This window comes from Rhinatrema bivittatum, chromosome 11 (genome assembly GCF_901001135.1).
Source record: "Rhinatrema bivittatum chromosome 11, aRhiBiv1.1, whole genome shotgun sequence".
Classification (NCBI taxonomy): Eukaryota; Metazoa; Chordata; class Amphibia; order Gymnophiona; family Rhinatrematidae; genus Rhinatrema; species Rhinatrema bivittatum.
The window spans coordinates 60,808,636-60,835,783 of NC_042625.1; the positions used below are offsets into that span (position 1 = coordinate 60,808,636).

Genomic DNA, 27,148 nt, shown 5'->3' on the forward strand with positions numbered 1-27,148 from the left:
GTATTCCCCTAGGAACTGAAAACCACACAAAGAAAAGGAATCAGAATGCGCCAGGAGGAAATGAAAAGCCAATTCAATGCCCGTTTTTGCCAGACATACCCACCGGTTCATGCTCAAATAATGTCTAATTCCTAATCAAATGACGTGTAAATAACAGTGCACCGGTGAATTTCTATTCAGTCATTGATCAACTGGCCTTCCTGGTATAGGATAAATTGTGTATTAATCTAAATTTTCCTGGCTCTATTTTGGGGACCATCCCTAGTGGGGATATGATCAAATTCGGAAAAGGATTTTGAAAAGGGCTGGCTATTCTACCCTGGGTGACCTCCTGACTAAACTTTTCCTTAGTTATCTCTCTGTGCTAATCTAGAGACGTTACTTTGTGAATGGGGCTTGATTCGATATCAGGGGACATATTGCATGGGATGATATAATAGTCATTGAAGCCATTTTTTATCTTTATGGCCTGGTACCTGCATGGGTATTACTCTAACCCAGAGTTGCTCAAAACAGTCCTACAGGCTCCTCCACCAGTCGGATATTCAGAATATCCCTAATGAATATGCATGAGATTTATTTGCTTGCACTACTTTGTGTGTATGCAAATATTCCGCATTCATATTCATTAGGGATATCCTGAAAACCTGACTGGCTGGGAGGGAGGGCCATAGGACCAGTTTGAGCGTCCCTGTCTAACCAAGGAGTTATAGCCTCAGTGTTGGCTTCAGGAGGGGCTTCCTCCATTATTACCCCATGGGAACTATATAGCCTGCTGGTATCTGTCTTTGGGGGAGGTACACTATATTACTGGATGCTCTGTCCCAGGTACAGGGCAGCCTAAATTTACAGCATGCCCAGATGTAACGTCCTGTGTTATATTGCCTCCAGTTGTCATGCCTCCCCCTAGAAGACCCTAGCTGCACTCTGCAGATAACTGCTGGACCTATCTGAGGAGAAATGTCTTTGCATAGTCATCTCATCGAGCCACGGGTCTACCTCTTGATTCCTCCATGATATCACACTGATTTCTGCCATGCTTCTCCTAAACTTAATATCATAGTTTAGCCAAGCCCAACCACCAAAACGCTTGTGTGGGTACATTACTGTGTCCAAGTTTCTAATCAAAAAAGGTACCTGCTCTGTCTTACGCTCAGTAGCAATGCTTATAAAGATGTTGAATGCCGCAGTCCACTTCTGAATGGTTTTCAGTACCCTTGGCTTCTTATCCCCGTTGCCTGCTGTTGTATCTCTGCCCCTTGACTCCTTGCTATCCCCTTCCTAGTCAGTAGTTAACAACAAGAAAATATCAGTGAACTCGCACCTCCAAATCTTTTTAAGTTTACAGGATATACCTCGAGATATCGTGATCACACCACGTAAGACATCTTCCCTGGGGTGTGAACCTTGGTCAGGAAAAGCAGGGGGAGTTATGGGAACCAGGTTAGAGGTGTTACTGCTAGCATGCAGCAGAGCATTGTGGCTCCATACCGTAGCTACAAGCTTCCTTTCTTGGCTGCTGTCTTTTTTTCGAAAAGTTCTGAGGGCATTCTGCATGACTAGCAAGAGCAATCTCTTCATCACTCATGTCAGTATTGGAACTGGTGTCAGAGGAGATAATACCTGGTGTGGTATTATCACAGTGCTTATCTGAATCGGGCAGTTTGCCCTGGCTGACGTGCCTGGCAAGGCATTGGAACCCCTGATTGCTGCAACCACACCACTGGTGCCTGATGGTGATTGCGGAGGAGCAGGTGTTTTATTGTGTGACAACTTGCTTCGCAGCCACTCTGTCCCATGAGTCGTGGTCTGCTGGCTTAACTCGAATGTAAGGGCATCTAAGTCCTCTTGCTGTCTCTTAGCTCTATGGGTGCACCACGGAGGTACAGGTGATCTGATTGGGGTGGCGCAGTGAAGTTTCTTTTTCAGTTGCCCTCCGTCCTAGGCCTATTCCCTGGCTTTTTGCTCTGCCTCTTTATCCCAGACTTCCCGGAGGTGTCCGTATTTCCCATCAGTTTCTTTGGGGCCATCCTTGGTACTGGATGCAACTAAATCCCTGCAGTAAAGCAATATTGAGCCACAGACACAAAGGGAGTTATTCCATACATTAACCATTTATGTGGCTTGTATTTTCCCTTTATCCATTTTCGCGTGTGTGTGTATATATATATATATATCTATATATATATATATATATTTTTTTTTTATCCCCATCATCAGCTGTACCGCCTAGAGAGAGCTACAGAAGAAAGAGCTGCTCCATCTAATCTCTCCCTTGCTGCTGGAACATCCAGCTCCACTCTCTCTAGCCCCTTGCTAGCCTCCAATGACTCTAATGCAGGCTTCTAAACCGGACAGACAGAGCTGCTGCCAACTGCTGCTCCCAGGATCATATCCTCTGACGTTATTGGGTGCAATATGAACACTCCCCTATTCAAACTGCCAGCTGGCTGAACAGGTACCACCAAAAGCCTGGGCACAGAGGTATGCTCAGGTCAGGCTGCGAGACCCCTCTGGGTGATGCAACTGAGGACTCTGTCCCAGACAAGGCTTCCATGGTCACCGAAGTTAGGTAGGTCTCCATCCTAGCCTGTCGAGGAGGTAAAGCATTCAAGGAGGTAAGAGGCCTCTCCTCTAACTGTTCCCTTTCTCTTAACCATATCAAAGACTGAACAAATACCAAAAAAAAATGAACATGGAAAACTTTAAGGGAGGCTTCACAGCATATTTTCTCCGGGAGAAACTATATTGGATCATGTTCAGTCTGCTTAGTATTATGTACCAAATTACATTGGTACTGAATTTGGAAGAAGAAACTTCTAGTCCAGTTCTATTTTTTTAGACAGTAATAGATTGACAAACATGGCATGAGCATCTAGCCAATACAATAATGGGTAAATATTTATTTAATTACATTTTTCAGTCGCCAGTTTCAAAAAGAGCTGTAGCCAGCAGCAATGCAAAGTGACCATGATTTTGTCTCCAGGGTTTTTTTTAAATTTTATTTTTATCTATTTCAATTGATTTCTACTAATCAACTTAAATGAAAAGGTAAAAAGATAATATTCAAAACATGAGAATAAACATCTGTTTGATTTCTCAAACGTGAGTTTTTATTTGGTTCTCAAACTATGATTAATGTGCCACATGGTTTAACTGTGCTTCTTTTACAAGGGCATCAAATGGAAATTAGCATGTAGAAGCTAAATTATTCGGAGAGGATTCAGTGATTGATTTAAATATAAAAGGATTAATTGGTCTCTGAACTAGGCTGTTAAAGTGCACTGTGATTTTCACTGAAAGTGGAAGAATCACAAATGCATGTCTTTGAATATATTAATACATTTTCAGAGCTTTAATCCTTTTCTGTCTTTGTGGCTTAAGGTTTTATGTACTACTACTGCTTATTGTATGCTTAATTGATATGTTTGATCGGCAGTGAATAATGATTTATTAACTAAACAGTTATGGAGGGGACAAATCTTCTACTTAGAGAACACATGGGAGAAAGATGAAAGAATACTTTTAATACAACCAGATGTGTTTGGTCAAAGTACCATAGGTTGTACATGTGAATGTGAAGAGGGCCAAGTATGGTGGCCAAGAATATGAAAAGCAACTGCTTTGCATGTCGTTACTGAAAAACACAGACTGATTGAATGTAAAAGGCTATGATTCATGTGATTTGAAAGATGGACTGAGCCATTTCCTAGTGGAATTGCACCTCTTGTTGTGGGTGTCAGACCTAAAGGCTTAGAAGCATGAAAATCATGCTGGTAAAATTGCTTGTGGATACCATACACTAATCTCACTCTTTTAAGCTTCCAGGAAATGAGCCATCCCCTTGCAGGCAATTTGGATAAATGATAGTATCAAAGCAAGTATAAGGAATCAGATTTTATTTCAACAAGTTGGCCATGGACCACCTTAGTTTTGTTTCTCATATTTTTTCAAAGCTTTTATTTACTTCTCTGTAAATGTAACATATTTGGGACAATTTTTAAATCTTGTGCCTAGCTCATAGGACTTGCAAACTCATTTTCAAAGGGAAACACAGCATCTTTCCCTGACCTAACCTTGCCCCCTTTTCCCTGCAAATATAATATATGTGCTTGTACCTGTACTGTGGGGAGGGGAGGGACAGTCAGTTTTTTAAAATGTATTTTTGTACAGGTGGTTTGTTTAGATTGAATTTTCAAAACTATGTACTATATTTTCCATTTAAATTTCATCCACATAAAAAGCAGGAGTAAAGTGTGTGGTTCTTCATACCCTTAGACAATTTTCAAATGGAAAGTACTTATGCATTTTCCCTTTTGAAAATTAGGTACATACAGGGTCCTTTGCATTTTGGCGAGGAGTTTGAAAATTGCTCCCACTATTTCTGTAGCTTTTCTGCTTCTGCATCGATCTAAATCTAAATGTTTGCACGTGAACTCATGATTAGAATAAATGCACTGAGAACCAGGAGACCTGGGATCAAATCCTGCTTTTCGTGACCTTGGGCAAATTACTTTATCTCCTATTGTCTCAGGTACTTACTAAAGACTGATTACCTAAGACTTTTCTCCCTTTCTATGTCTATGGGAAAACAATGAATCAAGCACTTACATTATAAGCTCTATGATGCAAGCATTCATTATACCTTTATGTAATTTGTTATAAAATGCCCCATTTTAGGCAGTTGTATAAATGAAGAATATCTAGTCCTTCATTGCAGAGGTATAGGAATATTCATATTAATCACCATTGTGACTGAAAAACATGCTCCCAGACTCAATGAATAAACTTATACAGAGTTGATGAGCAACCTGGTAACTAAGCCCATGCTAGTGCTGGGATAGGATGTCTGACTGTCAGTAGGGCAGTGATACTGAACTAAAAGAGAGCCAGAGCTTCCCAGATAACGAATGGCAAACATCAACTGATGGCAGCAAAATTGTTGAAATGAAATTCCCATAATGGTATAGAATTCACTAAGGGGGAAGTGAAAAGAAGTTTAACAGTACTGCATGTCTTATAGTGACACATAGTACCAGGGGAGCATGCAGAGTTAGTTGTATAGAGTGATAGGATGGCTATAGGGAATTATTGTAAGGGTGGTCCTTGCAGTTGTTTGGCTGAATGAACAACCTTTTATGTTGAGGGACAAAAGATTGTTGGGTGTGATAAGTGGATAACTAGATGCTGAGATTACAGATAATGTTTGTCACTTGCAATGTTAGAAAGTTATTTGTTTATTCAGTTTTATATACCATCATTCGGTGCAGCCATCATAACGGTTTACAGAAATCAAACAAAGAATATACAATTAAAACGTTGCATAAATTAACAGTGGGAGAGATGAAGGGAAGGGGGAGAGGTTGGTGGTGAAAAAGGGAGGACAAGGAAATAAAGGGAAAAGGAAGAAGGTAATAGTCTTAGTATTTATTCATCTTTGGAATGGACTTCTAGCGTTGTTAATTATAAGTTCATATTGTTGCTACAATGGCTGTATAAACTTACATAGAAACATAGAAGTGGTGGCAGAAAAGGACCTAATGTCCCATCCAGTCTGCCCAGCAAACTCCCATAGTTATCAGTTCCTCATACTTATCAGTAAATAAAGGTGCAGCAGTATTTTATCACAAGAAGGTGTGCATGGCATTTGTGTATGAAGAATGCAATTGATCCTTGGGTTATGCCAGCTTCTGTAGCAGGGTTGGCCAACCCCTGTCCTGGAAAGCCACAGACAGGCCATATTTTCAGGATATCCACAATGAATATGCATGAGATAGATTTGCATGCACTGCCTCCATTGTATGCAAATCTATCTCATGCATATTCATTGTGGATATCCTGAAAACCATGCCTGTTTGCAGCTCTCCAGGACTGGAGTTGGCCACCCTTAGGGGCGGATTTTCAGAGCCCTGCTCGCGTAAATCCGCCCAAAACCGGGCGGATTTACGCGAGCAGGGCCCTGCGCGCCGGGAAGCCTATTTTACATAGGCCTCCCGGCGCGCGCAGAGCCCCGGGACTCGCGTAAGTCCCGGGGTTCTCGGAGGGGGGCGTGTCGGGGGGCGGGCCCGGTCGTCGCGGCGTTCCGGGGGCGTGTCGGCAGCGTTTTGGGGGCGGGTACGGGGGCGTGGCTACGGCCCGGGGGCGTGGCCGCGCCCTCCGTACCCGCCCCCAGGTCGCGGCCCGGCGCGCAGCAGGCCCGCTGGCGCGCGGGGATTTACGTCTCCCTCCGGGAGGCGTAAATCCCCCGACAAAGGTAAGGGGGGGGTGTAGACAGGGCCGGGTGGGTGGGTTAGGTAGGGGAAGGGAGGGTAAGGTGAGGGGAGGGCAAAGGAAAGTTCCCTCCGAGGCCGCTCCGATTTCGGAGCGGCCTTGGAGGGAACGGGGGGAGGCAGCGCGGCTCGGCGCGCGCAGGCTATACAAAATCGATAGCCTTGCGCGCGCCGATCCAGGATTTTAGTGGATACGCGCGGCTCCGCGCGTATCTACTAAAATCCAGCGTACTTTTGTTTGCGCCTGGAGCGCAAACAAAAGTAGGCTGTTCGCGCTCGTCTGAAAATCTACCCCTAATTCTATAGCTTTATTAGCCTGTTGGCTACACTGTTTTTTATTTTACTTTATATTTATAATCTGCTTTAGCAGGCCTATGTGAATTTAGTTTGTCTTGATTTTTGTGATGCTTGCTATTCTAACAGTTTGCTGCAGGCTATTTTTTTTTTTTAGCTTTTCTGATTTTTCAGATCACTGTGTCTGTGATTTTTCTCATATCACCTTATGTACTGCTAAGTTTTTTGTCAATATCCATAATTTCTTATTTTTTTCACCATCCATGTCTGTAGGCCTACTTTGTCCATGGCTTCTAACAGGCTCTCCAATCATGGTCCCTCTTTTTTTCCCCCAGTCATCTTTACCTAAGTTTTCCCAGTCATCTTTACCTAAGGGGAAATTTTATTTTGCATTGTCAGTTTTTATGATCATGGCAGAGAGAGACACTGGCCTCAAAAAATGTCCAGATTATGGACAAAAGATACCGATCACTGTCTATCACAAGCCCAACAGGCCAAATGCAGAAAAATGCGTTCTGGCCAATGCATAGCATTGCCTGCAATTGAACGCTCAATTTTTTAAAGCAAACTTTACTGCTAATGCAGCAAAGAGTTTGACACTCACAAACTTACATAGAAACATAGAAGTGATGGCAGAAAAGGACCTAATATCCCATCCAGTCTGCCCAGCAATCTCCCATAGTTATCAGTTCCTCATACTTATCAGTTACTCAGACTGCCAAGGTCAGGACTTTTGTTGGTTTCTGTTTCAGTCTAATTTCCTTTCACACCCCCTGTCGTTGAAGCAGAGAGCAAGGTTGGAATTGCATCAGAAGTGTAATAGGCTTTTTGGTTAAGGGAAGTAACCGCCACATCAAGTAAGTTACCCCCATGCTTATTTGTTTTCCCGGACTGTACAGATCAATGTCCTTGTTGGTTGTGGTCTGAATCTAGTTCCTCTTTTTCTCTTTTCCCCCTGCCATTGAAGCAGCAAGCAATGATGGAGTTGAATCATCAGTATTAAGGCTTATTTGTTAAGGGTAGTATCTGCCACACCAGCAACTTACCCCCATGCCTCTTACTACATTCCCCTCCTCCTTGCATTTAGGGATCCACAGTGTTTATCCCATGCCCTATTGAAATCTTTCACCATTTTTGTCTTCCCCTCCTCCAGAAGGGCATTCAAGGTGTCCACCACCCTCTCAGTGAAGAAATATTTCCTGACAGTTCTGAGTCGTCTTCCCTGAAGGTTCATTTCGTGACCCCTAGTTCTATCAGTTTCTTTCCAGAGGAAAATATTTGTTGTTGATCGTGCATCATTAAAATCTTTCAAGCATCTGAAGGACTGTATCATATCTCTTCTGCTCTTCCTCTCCTCTAGGTTGTACATATTTAGGTCCTTCAACCTCTCCTCATAAATCATTTAATGAAGACCCCCCCACCATTTTGGTCGCTCTTCTCTGGGCCGCCTCCATTCTGTCTCTGTCCCTTTTGAGATACTGTCTCCAGAACTGAACACAGTACTCCAGGTGAGGCCTCACTAAGGACCTGTAAAAGGGGATTATCGATTCCTTTTTCTTGTTAGATATTCCTCTCTCTATGTAGCCCAGCATTCTACTAGCTTTAGCTATCGCCTTGTCACATTGCTTTGCCATCTTTAGATCGCTAGACACTATCACCCCAAAGTAACTCTCCTGTTCCACAACAACGCTTCTCTCCCCCCCCCCCCCCCAATCGCATACAGTTCTTTCAGATTACCACATCCTAGATGCATGACTCTGCACTTCTTGCCATTAAATCCCAGTTGCCATATCTTCGACTACTCTTCAAGCTTTCTTAAATCATGACTCTTTCTCTCCACTCCTTCCGGTGTGTCCACTCTGTTGCAGATCTTAATATCATCTGCAAATAGACAAACTTTACCTTCTATCCCTTCCTCAATGTCGTTCAGAAAGAAGTTGAACAGAACGGGTCCCAACACCGATCCCTGCAGCACTCCACTTAACACCATTCTCTTTTCAGAGTAGATTCCATTTATCATCACCTGCTGTCTTCTATCCATCAACCAGTTTGTAATCCAAGCCACCACCTTGGCGCACACTCCCAATATTCTCATTTTGTTCATGAGTCTTCTATGTGGGACCGTATCAAAGGTTTTACTAAAATCCAAGTAAATCACATTGAGCGCTCTTCCCTGATCCAGTTCTCTAGTCACATTTTTTTTTTTTTTTGCATCGGGAGTGAATGCCTAATAGCTTTATTCACATGCATTTGGGGATTGCATAAGGGGATTAATTAGCGCCTATACAATCTGTGTCCAACTGCGGGTTGGACGAGAGCACGGTATTGCATCGGCCCCTTTGTAGGGGCAAGTTATAAATTCCTGCATTGCTTGCAGGTAGCCTAAAAATAAGGACCAGCCAGCATCTTGGATATTCCCATATCCATAGACGTTGCAGCTGTTTGGAAAGTCGCAGCTGTTTGCAGCTGTTTGGAAAGTTTCAATATATATATAAATGATCTGGAAAGGAATACGACGAGTGAGGTTATCAAATTCGTGGATGATACAAAATTATTCAGAGTAGTTAAATCACAAGCAGACTGTGATACATTACAGGAGGACCTTGCAAGACTAGAAGATTGGGCATCCAAATGGCAGATGAAATTTAATGTGGACAAGTGCAAGGTGCTGCATATAGGGAAAAATAACCCTTGCTGTAGTTATATGATGTTAGGTTCCATATTAGGAGCTACCACCCAGGAAAAAGATCTAGGCATCATAGTGGATAATACTTTAAAACCGTCGGCTCAGTGTGCTGCAGCAGTCAAAAAAGCAAACAGAATGTTAGGAATTATTAGGAAGGGAATGATTAATAAATCGGAAAATGTCATAATGCCTCTATATCGCTCCATTTTTTTTATTCAATCAGCTTAGGAGTTGTATAAAATGTACTATACATAGACTTTCAAGACTACATAAGTCCCTTCACTATAACCATGATCACATCTGCAATGAAGTCTTCGTGTAGTCTTTTAATCTGATTTATATCTTTAGATATATTTAGATATATTCAAGCTTGCTTTTCCAGAACCCTCTTGTTAGCTTAAAGCTTTCTCTCCATCTCTCACTATACTTCTCTGTTTATTTCTCTCACTTATATGGTTTGATCTGTTATTAGTCTCTCTCATTTACCTAGGTTCCCTATGAAGAGACCCTCAGTCACTCTTTTGACTTTTCCTTCTATTTTATTACTTTTATTTATTTATTTTTTATTTTATTTTTATTTTATTTTTTATCCCAGGACAAGCAGGATGCTAGTCCTCACATATGGGTGACATCAGTAATGGAGCCCTATGTACGGAAAACTTCTGTAAAAGTTTCTATGAAACTTTTGACTGGCACCAGAGTGCCTACTGAGCATGCCCAGCATGCCATGATATTCCCTGCCACAGGGGTCTCCCTTTAGTCTTCTTTTTTCCGCGAAGCTGTTAGCCTCGCGGTTATCAGGAGTCCTGTGGGATTCTCCACATATTTTTCCTTACGGAAAGCTTCAAAAACTTCAACCGCAAAGGGTCTCCCTTAGTTTAGTCATCGCGGTGAGTTTTTACCGTTCTCGCGATTCCGTTCCGTTTTTTGATTAAAAACAATTTTACCTGAGTCCTAGGCCGTCGACGGCTGTCCGGCCACAAAATGGCTACAGGTTTTAAAAAATGTCCGAAATGCGCGAGAAATATGTCTATCACAGACCCTCACCAAGACTGTGTACTTTGCCTTGGTGAAGGTCATGATGTAAAAAATTGTCCCTTATGCGCTACGATGACCTCGAAAGGTCGACGTCTACGGATGGACAAAATGGAGCAACTATTCAAGATACAGCTGATTACTGCTCCGTCTACTTCCACACAATCGTCTCCGGCTGGGTCGATTAGGAAAGTAGTATTGAAGAAACGTCACTCAGGTGAGTCGGGAGACGCTCCCTTTTCCTCCCCCTCTCCATCGTCCAGAGCGTCCACATCGAGCAGCGAAAAAGGGCGCGAAAAAGATAAACATCGCCATCGGCATCGCAGGCCGCACACAGCAACCACCGCTTCGATACCCGGCGAGCCATCGGCGGAGGACGGGACACCGATTAAGAAAGCCCGGCTCCAAAGTAAGGCTTCTGAGCCACCAGCAGGCCAACCCTCGCCGATTCCGGCGGAAGGAATCGTACCTCCTCAGGGCTCTGAGGTTGTACTGCTATCGCCGCCACCGCCTCCCCCCATGGGTGCTCTGTTCGCATCATTCATGCGGGCGGAACTTGACAGTTACATACGTCAAGCGGTTAAGGATGCCTTTATCGAGGCGATGCCACGGCCTGCCACTCCGGTTCTGCCATCGACACCGGTCATAGGAGGAACTCCGGTCCCATCACCGATTCCTTCACGACCGATGCCAAGGAAATCACCGCTCTCCTCGATGGCACCGATTCCATCACCGGTTCTACCTAGGCCGCAATCACCGGTTCCAGCACTACCGATTCCCCGGTTACCATCGATTCCACCACGGCCATCGACCCCGATGGCACCGTCGATGCCTTCTCAAGAATCCATTTTTCAACCATTAATGGACAAGCTGGACTCACTGATCCATTGCTTCTCATCTTTACCACAACCTATAGATGTAGATGAGAATCAAGAGCCATTACCAGGTCCCTCGGGTGTCACGCCACCCCTTAGACCTCAGACTCCACTATCCGAAATGCCAGCTAAGCCTACTAGGCCGTTGGAGCACCCTCTGGATGATAGTGACCAAGAATTCTCCTCGGATGAAGACCTCCTTTCTGAGCCTTCTCCGCCAGAAGATAGAAGAAAGTCACCACCGGAGGATCTGTCTTTCTCCAACTTTATTAAAGAAATGTCTCAAACAATTCCTTTCTCTCTCATTTCTGAAGTAGACAGCAGGCAAAAAACCTTGGAGGTGCTTCAATTCGTGGATCCTCCCAAGGAAATTCTTGCTATTCCTGTTCATGAAGTATTACAAGAACTTATGTACAGGATATGGGAACACCCTGGTTCGGTGGCAGCTGTTAATAAGCGGGCGGATGCCACTTATCTAGTACAACCCATCCCAGGGTTCCAAAAAACTCAACTACCACACCAATCAGTGGTGGTTGAGTCGGCTCAAAAGAAAGCCAAAAGATTAAAGCAACACGCCTCCATACCTCCTGGAAAGGATAATAGGTTCTTGGACAATCTTGGCCGGAAGATCTTCCAAGCTGCTATGCTGGTATCTAGGATAAATTCATACCAGCTTTTCATGAATCAATACCAGCGTGACCTATGGAAACAAGTTGAATCCCTGTCTCATCAGTTACCTGACCATCTTCAGGAAGGATTTCAAAACCTCGTACATAAAGGCCTAGAGGCAGGAAAACACGAGGTTCGAGCCACGTATGATTCATTTGAAACAGCATCCAGATTGTCTGCATCCAGAATAACAGCTAGAAGTTGGGCCTGGCTCAAATCTTCAGAGCTGAGACCAGAGGTACAGGAGCGCTTGGCGGACCTGCCTTGCTTAGGGGAGAACCTCTTTGGCGATAAGGTCAAGGAGGCGGTGGCCACCATCAAAGACCACACAGAAACCCTCAAACAGCTTTCTCAGCTGCCACAAGAGGTACATCAACCTTCAAGGAGGCCTCCAAGAAGGGAACAAAGAAAGCCATATTACCGCCCTAGGCGGTATTATCCACCAGTAGCCAGGCCCAGACAACAAAGACCTGCTCAACGGTCTCAGCCTCGCCAAAGACCTGCTAGGCCTCAACAACCTCCGCCTGCGGCGTCCACTTCCGGATTTTGAAGTACAACCAGAGGGCATGAGTCATTCCCAAAATCCTTATCCACAAGTACCTGTCGGAGGCCGAGTTGCTCACCATCTTCAAACTTGGACCTCCATCACTACAGACCAATGGGTACTCTCAATCATATCTCAAGGGTACCACTTGGACTTCCTCACTGTGCCAAGACACAATCCCCCTATTCAGTCTTGGACAGTGTCTCATCATTACACAATCCTGCAAGCAGAATTATCCACCCTCCTGACTGCCAGGGCCATCGAAAGAGTTCCCAGGCCTCAGTGGGGCAGAGGATTCTACTCCCGATATTTCCTAATTCCAAAGAAAACCGGGGGTCTACGTCCTATCCTGGACCTCAGAAATCTCAACAAATTTTTAAAGAAGGAAAAATTCAGGATGGTGTCCTTAGGCACCATGTTACCTCTTCTTCAAAAAGGAGATTGGCTCTGCTCTCTGGATCTTCAAGACGCTTACGCTCACATTCCCATTTTTCCACCTCATCGACAGTACCTGCGATTTCTGGTACAAGGTCAACACTTCCAATACAGGGTGCTACCATTCGGCCTTGCATCAGCACCTCGAGTATTCACAAAATGTCTAGCAGTAGCGGTGGCACATCTTCACAAGCAACAAGTGCATGTGTTCCCCTACTTGGACGATTGGCTCATCAAAAGTCATACACAGAGCGGAGCTGTCACTTCTCTCCATCTCACAATAAGATTGCTTCACTCCTTGGGATTTCTCATCAATTACGACAAATCCCATCTCACACCATCTCACCAGTTGCAGTTCATAGGTGCAGATCTCAACACCATCACAGCAAAGGCCTTTCTTCCGAAAGACCGGGCTCAATCGCTCGTTCTCCTAGTACATTCTATTCGCAATCAACATACAGTCACAGCTCATCAGTGCCTCATCCTACTCGGACACATGGCCTCAACAGTTCACGTCACTCCCATGGCCAGACTGACCATGCGACTAATGCAATGGACACTGAAATCTCAATGGATTCAAGCCATTCAGCCACTGTCCACTCACATCCAGATAACATCAGAGCTGAAGTCTTCCCTTCTCTGGTGGACATCACCAATCAACTTGCTCAAAGGCCTACCTTTCCAGCAACCAGTTCCACAAGTGACTTTAACTACAGATGCGTCCACCTTGGGATGGGGAGCGCACATTGCTCATCTGAAAACACAGGGCAAGTGGACAAATCAAGAAGCCTCCTTTCAGATAAATTTCCTGGAGCTTCGAGCTATACGCTATGCTCTATATGCATTCAAGGACTGCCTTTCACACAAGACTGTTCTGATCCAAACGGACAACACAGTAGCCATGTGGTACATCAACAAGCAGGGTGGTACGGGCTCGTACCTCCTTTGTCAGGAAGCAGCTCAAATATGGGACTGGGCCCTAGCACACTCAATTCTACTACGGGCCACCTACCTAGCAGGCATCCACAACACAGTAGCGGATCGCCTCAGCCGTCACTTCCAACCACACGAGTGGTCCCTCGATCCAGCGATAGCAACCAAGATATTTCAACGCTGGGGTCAACCAACAATAGATCTCTTTGCGTCACATCTGAACTACAAAGTGAACAATTACTGCTCTCTCCTCTTCCAGCAGAACAGCTTACCAAAGGACGCGTTTGCCCGCCATTGGAACTCAGGATTGTTATACGCGTATCCACCAATACCGCTCATAACCAAAACACTAGTGAAGCTACAACAGGACAAGGTCCATGATACTCATAGCCCCATATTGGCCTTGACAAGTATGGTTCCCCACACTGCTAGATCTCTCAGTCAGGGACCCAATTCGCCTGGGAGTAGCTCCCACTCTCATAACTCAGGAACAGGGACAGTTGCGCCATCCCAACCTCCAATCCCTGTCCCTGACAGCATGGATGTTGAAAGCTTGATCTTGCAACCATTCAACCTTTCAACCAATATATCTCAGGTACTAATAGCTGCACGTAAACCGTCCACTAGAAAGAATTATTCATACAAATGGAAAAGGTTTACTTTATGGTGCACTCAGAAAGGTTTAGATCCTTTCACTTGCCCCACTACCTCGCTACTAGATTACCTTTACCATCTCTCAGACTCTGGTCTTAAGACGTCATCTGTAAGAGTACACTTAAGTGCAATCTCAGCTTATCATAACAAGCTAGGAGATGCGCCTCTCTCCACACAGCCTCTCGTCAGTAAATTCATGAGAGGCCTAACTCACATTAAACCTCCAGTTCATTCCCCAAGCATTCAATGGGACTGAACGTAGTTTTAACCAAGCTTATGCGTTCTCCATTTGAACCCATAAATACCTGTGACCTTAAATTCCTTACTTGGAAAACGGTATTTCTCATAGCCATTACATCAGCTAGAAGGGTCAGTGAACTACAAGCACTAGTAACTTACGAACCCTTCACGAAGTTCCTTCATGACAGAGTAGTCCTCCGTACACATCCAAAATTCCTTCCTAAGGTTGTCACGGAATTTCATTTGAACCAAACCATAGTTTTACCTACATTCTTTCCTAGGCCTCACTCTCACCAGGGAGAGAGAGCCTTACACACTTTGGACTGTAAACGTGCGTTATCTTTCTATTTAAACCGCACTACAGCCCAAAGAAAATCAAATCAACTGTTTGTGTCCTATGATCCAAACAAACCAGGTAAGGCAGTGGGTAAGCATACTCTGTCAAACTGGCTAGCAGATTGCATACAATTTTGTTATGAAAAAGCAGGCCTTACTCTCCAAGGGCGAGTAAAAGCACATTCAGTCAGAGCAATGTCAACTTCAGTAGCACACCTTCGCTCTGTACCTATTCTGGACATTTGTAAAGCAGCAACATGGAGTTCTCTTCACACCTTTGCAGCTCACTACTGTCTAGACAAAGAGGGAAGACAAGATTCAGCATATGGACAATCCGTCTTAAAGAACTTGTTTCCAGTTTAATCCCAACTCCTTCTACATCCAACCTGCTGTGATTTCGACTGATTCATTTCAATAACAATACCTTACGGTCATTTCAGCACAAAATGAATCAGCCTCTAGCTTGCTAATCACCCATATGTGAGGACTAGCATCCTGCTTGTCCTGGGATAAAGCAAAATTGCTTACCTTGTAATAGGTGTTATCCCAGGACAGCAGGATGTAGTCCTCACGAAACCCACCCGCCACCCCGCGGAGTTGGGTCCGATACGTTTTATTATTTTATTTTTGGCTAACGCTATTTGCTACAAACAAAGACTAAAGGGAGACCCCTGTGGCAGGGAATATCATGGCATGCTGGGCATGCTCAGTAGGCACTCTGGTGCCAGTCAAAAGTTTCATAGAAACTTTTACAGAAGTTTTCCGTACATAGGGCTCCATTACTGATGTCACCCATATGTGAGGACTACATCCTGCTGTCCTGGGATAACACCTATTACAAGGTAAGCAATTTTGCTATTTTTTATTTCATTCCATTTTATTTATTTTTTTCGTCCGCTTTTCTCAACTCCTTTTTCTACATATCTTCTTAGTTCCTTCTCCCTAACTAAGCCTAGTACAAGCACAACAAATATTGGATTATTCATTTGTTAGACTTTTATTACTTATGACCTTCATTACTATGTAATCCATTTCTTATTTACCTTGATTACTATGTAATTCAAATTGTATACTTGGTTTTTCTTCTCTTTGACTATGTTACTTAAAGTTGCTTAAATGTTCATTGTTCCATGTAATGCCGTCAGGCAAGTTATTGTTCTTTGTAAACCGGTTTGATTTGCATCTAATGTAGGAAGATCGGTATAAAAAAAACAATAAATAAATAAATAAATAGATAATTCTTTATTGAAAACAATTTATTACCCACACCCTCCCAAGGGTTTATACATTTTTCCCCATTTTCCCCTTTATACTACCATCCACCACCTCAGATAACTTGTCCAGGCAAAGACACATGCTTTCTCCAGCCAGGAAGTCTGGAGGGAAGTCTTCCCTAATATGCTCCTTTAGATGGGCAGAGTCTTCCATCAGTACTGTTCCTTTAGGTGGGCAGAGATCACTGACAATAGTGGCAGTCATCTTCCTCCTTCCCTGGGCTTGAACATGATGTATCTCTGGCATGCTCAAACCCTACCAGCTCCGTCAGACAAATGAAAATGGCTTCACAAAATGCTGTTGTCTGAGCCACAAGACCAGTTTTGTATAATTTTTATACTTGTCCAATAAAAGGGTATCACAACCTGCATAGCATCCAGGTTTCTTAAGGACAACATAGCTAATGGAACTCTGTAGTAGGGAGAAGAAATGAGACTGTAATGGTCTAGAGAGGATTTTCCTTTGGCATCATGTTTTCTAGTAACTTCAGCAGCTCATCAATTCAACTATATATTTTTTTAACCTTCTCAATTATGTACATTGTTAACCAGAGGGTTAAATTGGTAATTAGATGGCAACTGGTTGTTCTCAATGTTTCTTTTTACTTTATTTCTTGAAATCTGCTCGTTATTGTAACCCCCTCCCTTTTTCTTTTTTTATAGTTGGGATTGGATGAACATTTCTGTAACAAAACTGTATAGATTTTTCTTTTGTTTGTTTCTCAAATTGTACAACCTATTTCTGATCAAGGTGTTCCTTGTGATAATTATTGAAAGCATAAAAATAAAAAACAAGACAAGTAATAATAAAATACAAATAAACAAAAATACAGATGTTTGAACCTGTTTGTGCTTTTTTCTGTCAATAAACAAAATGAATTAGCAGTGACGTAGGTGATGTCATCCAGTGGCACCAAATGAACTCGTCTCTCCTACCTAGTAGAGATTTGAGCTTTACTGAGCATATGCAGGAATTCCCATGCAGGCATTGCCTCATCAGCCTCCTTAGTCATTTTTTGTCCAAGTACAGCATGGACATACAGTCAGTCTGTCCAGATAATTTTTTTTTTTTTTTTTATATCTTCAATTTTTTCATTCTTTTTCTTAAGTATCTTTCTTCTTCAGTTGACTCGCTGCCTCTAAAGCACTCACAACAGCACTTTTCAGTGCTACATACAAAAAAAAAAAAATTCTCAAATTTACCTCCTCATGATGTTGGGGAAAAAGAAACCCACATTGAACAGGTTTAAGAACTGTATCTGCAGTCATGAATTCTATTGCCTTGCTCCACAACACAACCAGGAAAACTGTTATGTCTGCAGATGGAGATCCCCATGCACTTCAACAATCCAGGGCTTATAAATGGAGGAACTGTGTAAGTTTCTCAGAAGCTACAGTTGCTCCTCTACCCACAGTGCAGCATCATCTGCCTTTCTGGGAAAAGAATTAGGAGCTCCTCAAAAAATTCCAGTGGCACCAAATGAACTCGTCTCTCCTACCTAGTAGAGATTTGAGCTTTACTGAGCATATGCAGGAATTCCCATGCAGGCATTGCCTCATCAGCCTCCTTAGTCATTTTTTGTCCAAGTACAGCATGGACATACAGTCAGTCTGTCCAGATAATTTTTTTTTTTTTTTTTATATCTTCAATTTTTTCATTCTTTTTCTTAAGTATCTTTCTTCTTCAGTTGACTCGCTGCCTCTAAAGCACTCACAACAGCACTTTTCAGTGCTACATACAAAAAAAAAAAATTCTCAAATTTACCTCCTCATGATGTTGGGGAAAAAGAAACCCACATTGAACAGGTTTAAGAACTGTATCTGCAGTCATGAATTCTATTGCCTTGCTCCACAACACAACCAGGAAAACTGTTATGTCTGCAGATGGAGATCCCCATGCACTTCAACAATCCAGGGCTTATAAATGGAGGAACTGTGTAAGTTTCTCAGAAGCTACAGTTGCTCCTCTACCCACAGTGCAGCATCATCTGCCTTTCTGGGAAAAGAATTAGGAGCTCCTCAAAAATTCCCCCATCAGTGCACCAGGCCAAGGCTTTGGGGTTGAATAGTATTGACTGTCTTGCATCCAGAAAGAAGTGGCATCACTTTGTGGGGCACTATTTACACACAGCTCATGGGAAACCTCAACACATGGCACGCTGGCCCATTTGATGCACACTACATTGGCACCATCACCTCTCAACACATCATGCCACTATCTCACAGTGCAGTAGTCCCATCAACGCATGGTGCATCGGTATAACTGATGCACTAGCCATTGATGCATAGCGCAATCATCAGTGACCTTTTGATGCAAGTGTTCCTGATGCCGTCACTTGGCACTGACTTCAGTGCATTTGAAGCAAAGCCAGTCAACTCATTCAAAGCAAATTTCCTTTAAAACCTTGCAGCATCCAGCACTATCGAAGCATAAGTCTCCTGCACTGAAAGCATTAATACCACTGCAATATATGATGCATCATGCCCCAGACTTGAGGTATCTTACCGACCTGATGCAACTCTATGCTGGGCAACCAAGGCCAGGTGCAGAGGAAGATTTTACCTCTGTTCCCTTCCATTACCAAAATTCTTACTCCATCAAGGCTATTGTGACAAGGGTTATATCTTGAAACACCAGATCCAATATGTTCTCTGGCACCCCGTACCTCAAATAAGTCTCTTATTCAGGAACAGAAGCCTATTCTTGTCTCTGAAGAAGATGTTCCACCAACTACGTCAGGTCAGAGAACGTCAGTCACTCGAGACCAAATAGTGGATCTGGTAAAGAATTTCTTTACCTCTTTGACTAGGGAGACTCAAGAGAATTTACATCTTCTCCTCTCCAGTATTGCTACAGAAATCCCACAGGAAAAAGTGACAGTCTCCCCTATTAGAATAACTATATCATCAAAACACCTCCTGAGAGGTTCTACAATATTCCATTCTGTCACACTGGAGTCAAGTCTCTCGGAAACACATGGAAGGAACCCCTCCAATTCACCATCACTAGAATCCTGGATTAGTGTCCCCACATCCATGGGTTCTGAAGAAGGTTCTGAACTACCATAGGATCCTTCAGAACATATCTTTCCACCAGATGATCTGTCTTTCTTAAAATTTATAGAAAAGTTGGGAACTACACTTGGAGTGAATGTACGTAAAGACAAAGACCCATGCTCAGAGGTTTTTGGCCTCCTTCAGATTCTTGATACTTCATCAGCACTGGTGGCTCTTCCAGTTAACATTCTTAATTGGTTACAAATGAGAATATGGGAGAACCCTATCACTTGTGTTCCTACAGCAAGAAAATTGGTATCAAGTATAGAGTGCATAAATCACCTGGGTTTGGCCTGATCCAACTACCTAATCAGCCTTTTGTCATGGAATCTGTAGTGAAAAAGGCAAAGAAGACATGAATTTATTCAAATTCACCTCCAAGGAAAGAACCCAGACTTCTTGACAGTTTTGGAAAGAGAGTTTTTCAGGGCTCAAAGCTAACTGCTTATATTCTGTTTAGCAATTTTATATGGTGCAATATCTACATGAATGCATGCAAAACTCTGCCTTCAACCTACCAAAAATACAGCCCGTTTCAAGATGTAGAAGAGTGAATAAGATATCTTCGTTCTATTTATGAATCATTTGATGCCATATCACATACATTGTCTGCCTGCATAGAAGCTCAAAGTATGGCCTGATTAAGAGCTAGCAACATTTGTGACCATGTTCTTGAGAAGTTGCCATATCTGGGGGAGCACACCTCTGGAGAAAAGCTCAGAGAAACAATCACCCAAATAAAAGAACAGAATGTGGTGGTCCAATCTTTCTCAGCTGGATCCAGTCTACCACTTCAAGACACTCCTTCTCTTACAAGAGGCCATGTTTTCAGAGATGCTTTTTCCGATCTTTCAAAGAATACTGGCTTTTGCAGCCTCTGATTTAACAGCAGCAGCAACTTCCACCTATACCTCGTCAACATGAGCACAATCAGTCTTAAGCAACACAACAGGCCCAACCAAAGTCTGGACCTAGTTCTTAATTCTTCTGAATCTTCAGCCTCGCTCTCCAGCGGGGAGAAGAATCCAGGCCTCCCTGGGGAAGTGGTGCTAGATAATAAAGGACATCTGGGTCCTCAAGATAATGGAGTATGAGTATTGTTTGCATTTCTTCTGACTACCATTGCTTCCTCATTGTTTAACTCTCAATCTAGATGAGTCTCACACGACACAACTCCATCTGGCAGTCAAATCTCTTCTTCAGCAACAAGCGATAGAGCAAGTGCCTACATCCCAACATGGACAGGGTTTCTACTCTGATATTTTCTCATTCCCAAAAAGATGGGGAAATTGAGACCTGCTCTGGATTTGAGAAAACTGAGCAGACATATACTCTGAGAGAAATTCAAGATGAATTCCCTCCTCATGATTCTTCCCTACATCCAGAATGGAGTGTGGATTTGTGTTCTTGATCTGAAAGATGCATATGCTCCTGTTGCATCCATTCCACCCACTGGCGTTACTTTAGATCAAGGTGAACTCCTTCCCATTATTAATACTGAGTATGTTCCTTTGGCTTCTCTGTAGCACTGAGAGTTTCCTCCAAATGCCTCATGGTAGTAGCTGCATACCTGTCACGGCCAGCTTCTGAGAGGAAGTGTTGCTTTCATTGCAAGATGGTTCAGCTTCTGCAGAAGTTGGGGATTTTAGTGAATTTTGAGAAATCAAACTTTGATCCCTCCCAGAAAACAAAGTTTATTGGAGCAAGGAGAGAACTCTTCTACCTTGCACTGATTGAACACTTTGAGTCTTGTTTAAAAACTTCATTAAATCATCCTCATGACTTATTTGGTACATAAGAACATAAGAAATTGCCATACTGGGTCAGACCAAGGGTCCATTAAGCCCAGCATCCTGTTTCCAACAGTGGCCAAACCAGGCTACAAGTACCTGCCAAGTTACCAAAGTACTAAAATAATAATCTGAAATCCAATTCTCTGGGATTCCCAAAGCAAGATCTAGCTCCACAAGTTTTAGCATATCACTTTCAAAATGAAACTAAAACTATAGTAAAAACAGATCACAGAGATAAATCCATCAGACTAAGCCCCCAGAAACTCCAACCGTTCTGTAACCTGCTTTTGATCCTCTGTCTTCATTAGATATTGAAAAATATGTATCTGAATTAAAAAAAACCAAAACAAACAAACAACAAAAACCTCACACTGTTATCTTGATCCCTGTCCATTTTGCATATTTACTCTTTTAAAAGAGGACTTCATCAGTATTCTTAAAGATTTGACCAATCTGTCCCTTTCAGAATGCATATTGCCAGATATTTAAAAAAAAAAAAAAATCTCTGGTACATCCTATCAAAAAAAGGGAAATCTACCTGCTGATTTTTCCATCCAGTTACAAACCAATTACAAATTTAAAAACTTTAGGCACATTAATCGAAAAGGCAGGTCATGGTTAACTAATAGGGTTTCTGAAGATTATCCAATGTGAATTTCATGCCACATATGACATAGGTGCACACAAGACCTATACATAGTTAGCTTCCTGCTGTACCATCTATATTTTACTAAGTTTATTATTACTTAGTCAGTCTGTCTATACCTTTGCTTAAAATACCCAGCATCAGAGATGAGACCATTTTTCAGAAACTTTCTCATGTCTCACTATGCCATTGGAATGTATATACCTGCTGGCAACAGATGAAATTGTTGCTACTGCATTCTTTCCATCACATTCATGCATCTGTGGTGCAGCCACTTATTATTGGTATTCAGAATGTGCTGGAGGGTTCAGTACCCCTCACAGTAAATGAGATCACAGTAACTAAAACTGGAGAAATGGGATTGATGGATTCTTGCTTTTGTATGAACTATACATGAAGAGTTGTACTTTGCTAGTGTCAGCAATGATGTATTTGTATCTTCTATTACTATATAAACATTTTAAAGACAAGACATCTAGTGTCTAATGGGCTCTGCAACGACACAATGTTCATGATGATCACATCCCTTAAAATAGAACTAATGTTCCTTGTTACCAACATAAATATTTTATAGCCAGTCTGCTAAATGGTGGTGGGAGCATAGGGTGGGTAGATTCCCTCAGCTGTGATTTTCAGTAGTTTTGGTCATGAAAGTTGTGGTCTAAACCAACATGCAGTATACATTGTTGAAGGGAAGACTTAATTTATGTAACTGCCCATCTTGTATGCGGGGAAAAGTGTGTGCAGAGATCAACAAGACACATACTTTTATCCGTAATAATAGGTGGGATCAGAGGCAGAGTTAGGCAACTGCATATTATTCTGCCTTTTCAAAATTATGCTAGTTACTTTTCCCCTGAAAAATAGAAAAGGCAGGTGAAAATCTCTGCAGGTACTTTTTCCCTAGAGCAGTTTTTAGAGAAAAAGTAAATACAAAGTCTGCAGAGTAAAGTGCCTATGGAATTTTCTACAGTCCACATAATTTTGAAAATTGCCTCTTAATGCTTCAGAACCTTCCATAGTTTCTAATAAATTTTGCTCGAGTTGATGAGCTAGCTTTGGCATTTGTGATATGCAAAACCTGGCACAGAAGCTTTCCTTCTCAGTTGGGGCCAAAGCCTCATGTATGCTCTTCCACTGATACCTCACAGTGCAAAAAGTTCTTAAAGATTGTGCCTGACTGATCCTCACAGTGCCAGCATGGACCAGACAAATTTGTATCTCATCAAGTTTTCCAAGTGTCCTCCCATTCTGCTGGGATCAGACCCTGCTCATCTAACTCAACAGAGCAGGATGCTCTTTCATCCCAATCATTCAGCCCTAAATCTTATATCTCTTGGATATTGAGCACTCAGTAATTTCAAATCTCCATTTACCATCAGATATCAGACATATTGGTTTCATCTAGAAAATCTTCAACCAGAAAAAACTATGCCCTCAAATGGAAAAGATTCTCGATCTGGTGCCAGCAGTATAAATCTGATCCTTTTACATGCAAGCCTACACAACTCATGCAGATTTGCTTTACCTCTCCAACTCAGGCCTTGCCACTGCCTCAGTGAGAGTACCTTTCTATGTATCCATTCGTATCTCATTTTATGAAAGAACTTTGGCACGTCGAACCCCTGATACAGAAGCCTCCTATTCTATGGGATCTCAGTGTGGTCTTCTCTCAATTGATGAAACCTCCTTTCAAACTGTTAGAATCTGTCTCTTTAAAGTTCTTGATTTGGAAAATACATTTCATTGTTGCTGTCACATTGGCAAATGAGTTAACGAACCCCAGGCCCTTGTCCACTACCCTCCGTATTTGCAGTTTTGTTACAACAAAGCGGTTCGTCAAACCAGCTTTCCATATCAATTAATGTATAATACTGCCTACCTTCTTCCCAAGACCCCATACCCATGATGGAAAGAAAGCCCTCAACGGGCCTTGACATATTACAAAAGACACACTCAACCTCATTGACACACCAACCAACTCTTCAACTTGTATTCCCTAACCGCATCGATATAGCAGCCACCAAACAAACTATATCCAACTGGTTAGCTGATTGCATTTATCATTGCTCTGACTTAGCAGGCTTCAATCAGATTTCATATGGTATACGGTATGGCTTCTTCTGTTGTTCATTTCCGAGAAGTATCCATTGAAGATATCTGCAAAGCTGCAATGTGGTCTTTAATCCACACATTCATGTCATTACTGTCTTGATAATATCTCAAAGGCTGACAGTACATTTGAGCAAGCAATTTTGTGTAATCTATTCTCTGTAGTCCACTGTCCACTATAAAGTTGATTTTTTACTAAGTGAATGCTTCATTGCAACCCCTCAGCTTGGGACTCTCCACATGTAATGGCTAATTCAACTTGCATATCAATGGAAAAAGCAAGTTTATTTAATGTAAACAATGTTTTCCATTAAAAAAACAAAACAAAACACGGGATGAATTTAGTCATGGAATACCCGCCCACTTCACTGCAGAGTCAACTACATAGTTAGATTCAGCTCTGTAACTAACTGAGGAAGCTCACAAGGCAAGTCTATGCACGAATTCCCGCTCATGCTCAGTAGAACTCAAAGCTCTACAACTTGGAGAGATGAATCTAGATGACATTACAACATGTAATGGCTAATTCATCTTGCTATCTATGGAAAAACCCATTTATGGTAAGCAAAGTTGTTATATCATCATATGATTGTCCTATTATTAGAACAGGTGTGTTCTAATTAGGGAATTAGCTGGGAAAGTGACAGTTCTTTAAAATAGTAACCAGGTCATGCCAATAGTAAGAAATCTGTTTAATCAGTTCTGCCTCTTGGAATGATCCTATTTTGTTTACACCAGTCTCCCTTGACTAGCCCACTCGACAATGGATTTAAAGATTGCTGATTGGGCAGTCAACTGGGGCCCCAAGCCTAGAGGTGCTTCATACAGGGTTGGATTAAGGATGTGGGAGTTGGGGATGGGGAGTGGGAGTAGGATGTTAAGGCTGGGCTACAATTTAGAGCCCAAGTCACTCTTAAATCATCCCTGACTCCAGTACACAAACATGTTACCCCAGGCTATTAGTTTGTGAGATTCTTTATAGTTATGAAGTTTAGCTTAGTTGAGGTCAGTGAGTAATTGAAGATTTTCTGTTCCTTTGCAGTGAACATCTGTCTTGCTCCTTCACATTCTTTCTTCATGGCGAGAGTAATGTATGTACAAGTGTGGAGATCGCCCAGCACCAACCAATTTATCTCATCAATGAAGAGCATCTCCATATGGCCCAATCTTCACCCACTCCATTTCAAGGTAAGCAATTGGCTCCAATAACCAGGAAACTCAGTCTTTCCCACAATGGGGAAACATTTAACTACTTGCACAGGAAAATACAGATTCTATATGGAGAAGTGCAGGGACAAAGTATTAACATCTAACCAAATGTTCACACCCAAAAACAAACCTTATGCCTGCATGCTACCAGATGAACTCAAGGCGGGGAGTGGAGGTAAAAAAAAAAAAAATCCTGTCTGTATTGATGCATTTCTTAAAATCCAGTGATGTGAGACATATGGCCAGGAGTTTAAAAAGGGAGTAATCTAAAAACACCTCAATGGCTTTTTGGATAGTGTTTTCACAAGGGAGCACAGGAAAGGCACCAGGCAGGTTTTGCTTTGACTGTGATGCATTTTTGTTATTATTTATTGACTTTGATATATTGCTTATAGAAAAGTAAAACTAAGCAGATTAACAATATAAAAATCACATACATAATTATTAAAATAAAAGCAATAAAATGTTTTATACTTAACTTGACAATGCTTTATGCTTTTCCCTATTTTCTTCAGATGGATCCTTCTTCAGTTTTTGAAGGATATTTTTTGGCTAAAATAGCCATTTGCACCTTTCCTTTTAACCATGCCAGTAATCATTTTGCACTCCTTCCACCTTTCTTAATGTGTGGAGTACATCTGGACTGCGCTTCTAAGATGGTATTTTTTTTAAACAATGTTCACTCCTGTTGCACCCTCTTAATCTTTGCAGCTACATCTTTCAGTTTTTTCCTAATTATTTTCCTCATTTTATCAAAGTTTCCCTTTTGAAAATTGTGTTAGAGCTATAGATTTACATATTGTCCCCTCATTAGTTCAATTTTGATCATTATGATCACTATTGCCAAGTGGCCCCACCGCAGTTACCTCTCTCACCAAATCCTGCGTTCCACTAAAAATTAAATCTAAAATAGCTCCCTCTCTTGATGCTTCCTGAACCAATTGCTCCATGAAGCAATTGTTTGTTCCATCCATGAACTTTGTATCTAGCATGTCCTGATGTTAAATTTACCCAGTCAATATTGGGGTAATTGAAAGGTCCCATTATTACTGCATTGCCAAATTGGTTATCTTCCCTGATTTCTCTTAGCATTTTATCATCTGTCTGATCATTGTGCCAGGTGGGACAATAGTATACTCCTATCACTATACTCTTACCCAACACACATGGGTTTTCTACCCACATAGATTCTACTGAGCATTTAGTCTCTTCCATGATCTTTATCCTGTTGGACTCTATACCCTGCCAGATATAAAGTACCACACTCCCACCAAGTTGATCCTCTCAATCATTGCGATATAATTTGTACCCTGATTTAGCACTTTCCCATTGATTATCCTTCTTCCACTAGGTCTCTGAGATGCCAATTATGTCAATCTCATCATTCACTGCTATTCACTCTAACTCTTCCATCTTACTTCTTAGACTTCTGGCAATGGCATACAGACATTTCAAAGTGTGTTTTTTGTTTGTATTAACAACCTACTTTTCAGGTGATTGGGATAATTTGGAATTCTTTAGCTCAGGTGATTCTTTACTTATAGGCACATGGACTACTTTTGCTTTTATTGGAATCTCTCAGTTGGAATGCCCTGACTCTCCTGTTTTATTAGTATCCTTCAAAGATACATTCCTCTGAAACATGCACTGCTGAGTGATTGCCGGCTTTCCCTCTTGTTCTAGTTTAAAAGCTGTTCTATCTCCATGGCCATGTTTAGGATAGATAATGCCCTCCAGAGCCTTCAACAACTGTTTTTGTTCCTTAAGAAAAGCAATTATTGAAGAATTGTTCAAAAGCAAACTGTAAAATCAGGGCCGGTGCTAGCTTTTTTGCTGCCCTGTGCAAACAGTTACTGTGCTGTCTCTCCCCCCCCCCCCCCCCCCCCCCTTTGTTCGTTCATTGTCTGTCCTGAATCCACTCAAAAAAAATTCCCAGTTCTCTCCAGTGATAAAAACTTTAAAAACTGACCCTCCCCCCCTTTGGAACAGATGTCAGGTGCAAGGGTATTGGGTGCCCTAGGCAAATTTTACAGCTTTGCACAACCCCCACAAACACACACACCTCCCCCATCGGCCCGCTCCATACA

The 27,148-nt window shown here is 42.2% G+C and overlaps 1 protein-coding gene across 2 annotated transcripts in view; it reads left to right on the plus strand.

The window, feature by feature from the left end:
- Nucleotides 1-27,148, plus strand: part of MED13L (mediator complex subunit 13L) — a 667,498-nt gene that overhangs the window by 399,097 nt on the left and 241,253 nt on the right. For both annotated transcript variants that reach the window (XM_029619261.1, XM_029619262.1), the window contains exon 5: nt 24,895-25,040. In XM_029619261.1, the coding sequence (XP_029475121.1) occupies nt 24,895-25,040 (146 nt within the window). The remainder of the gene's footprint in view (nt 1-24,894; nt 25,041-27,148) is intronic.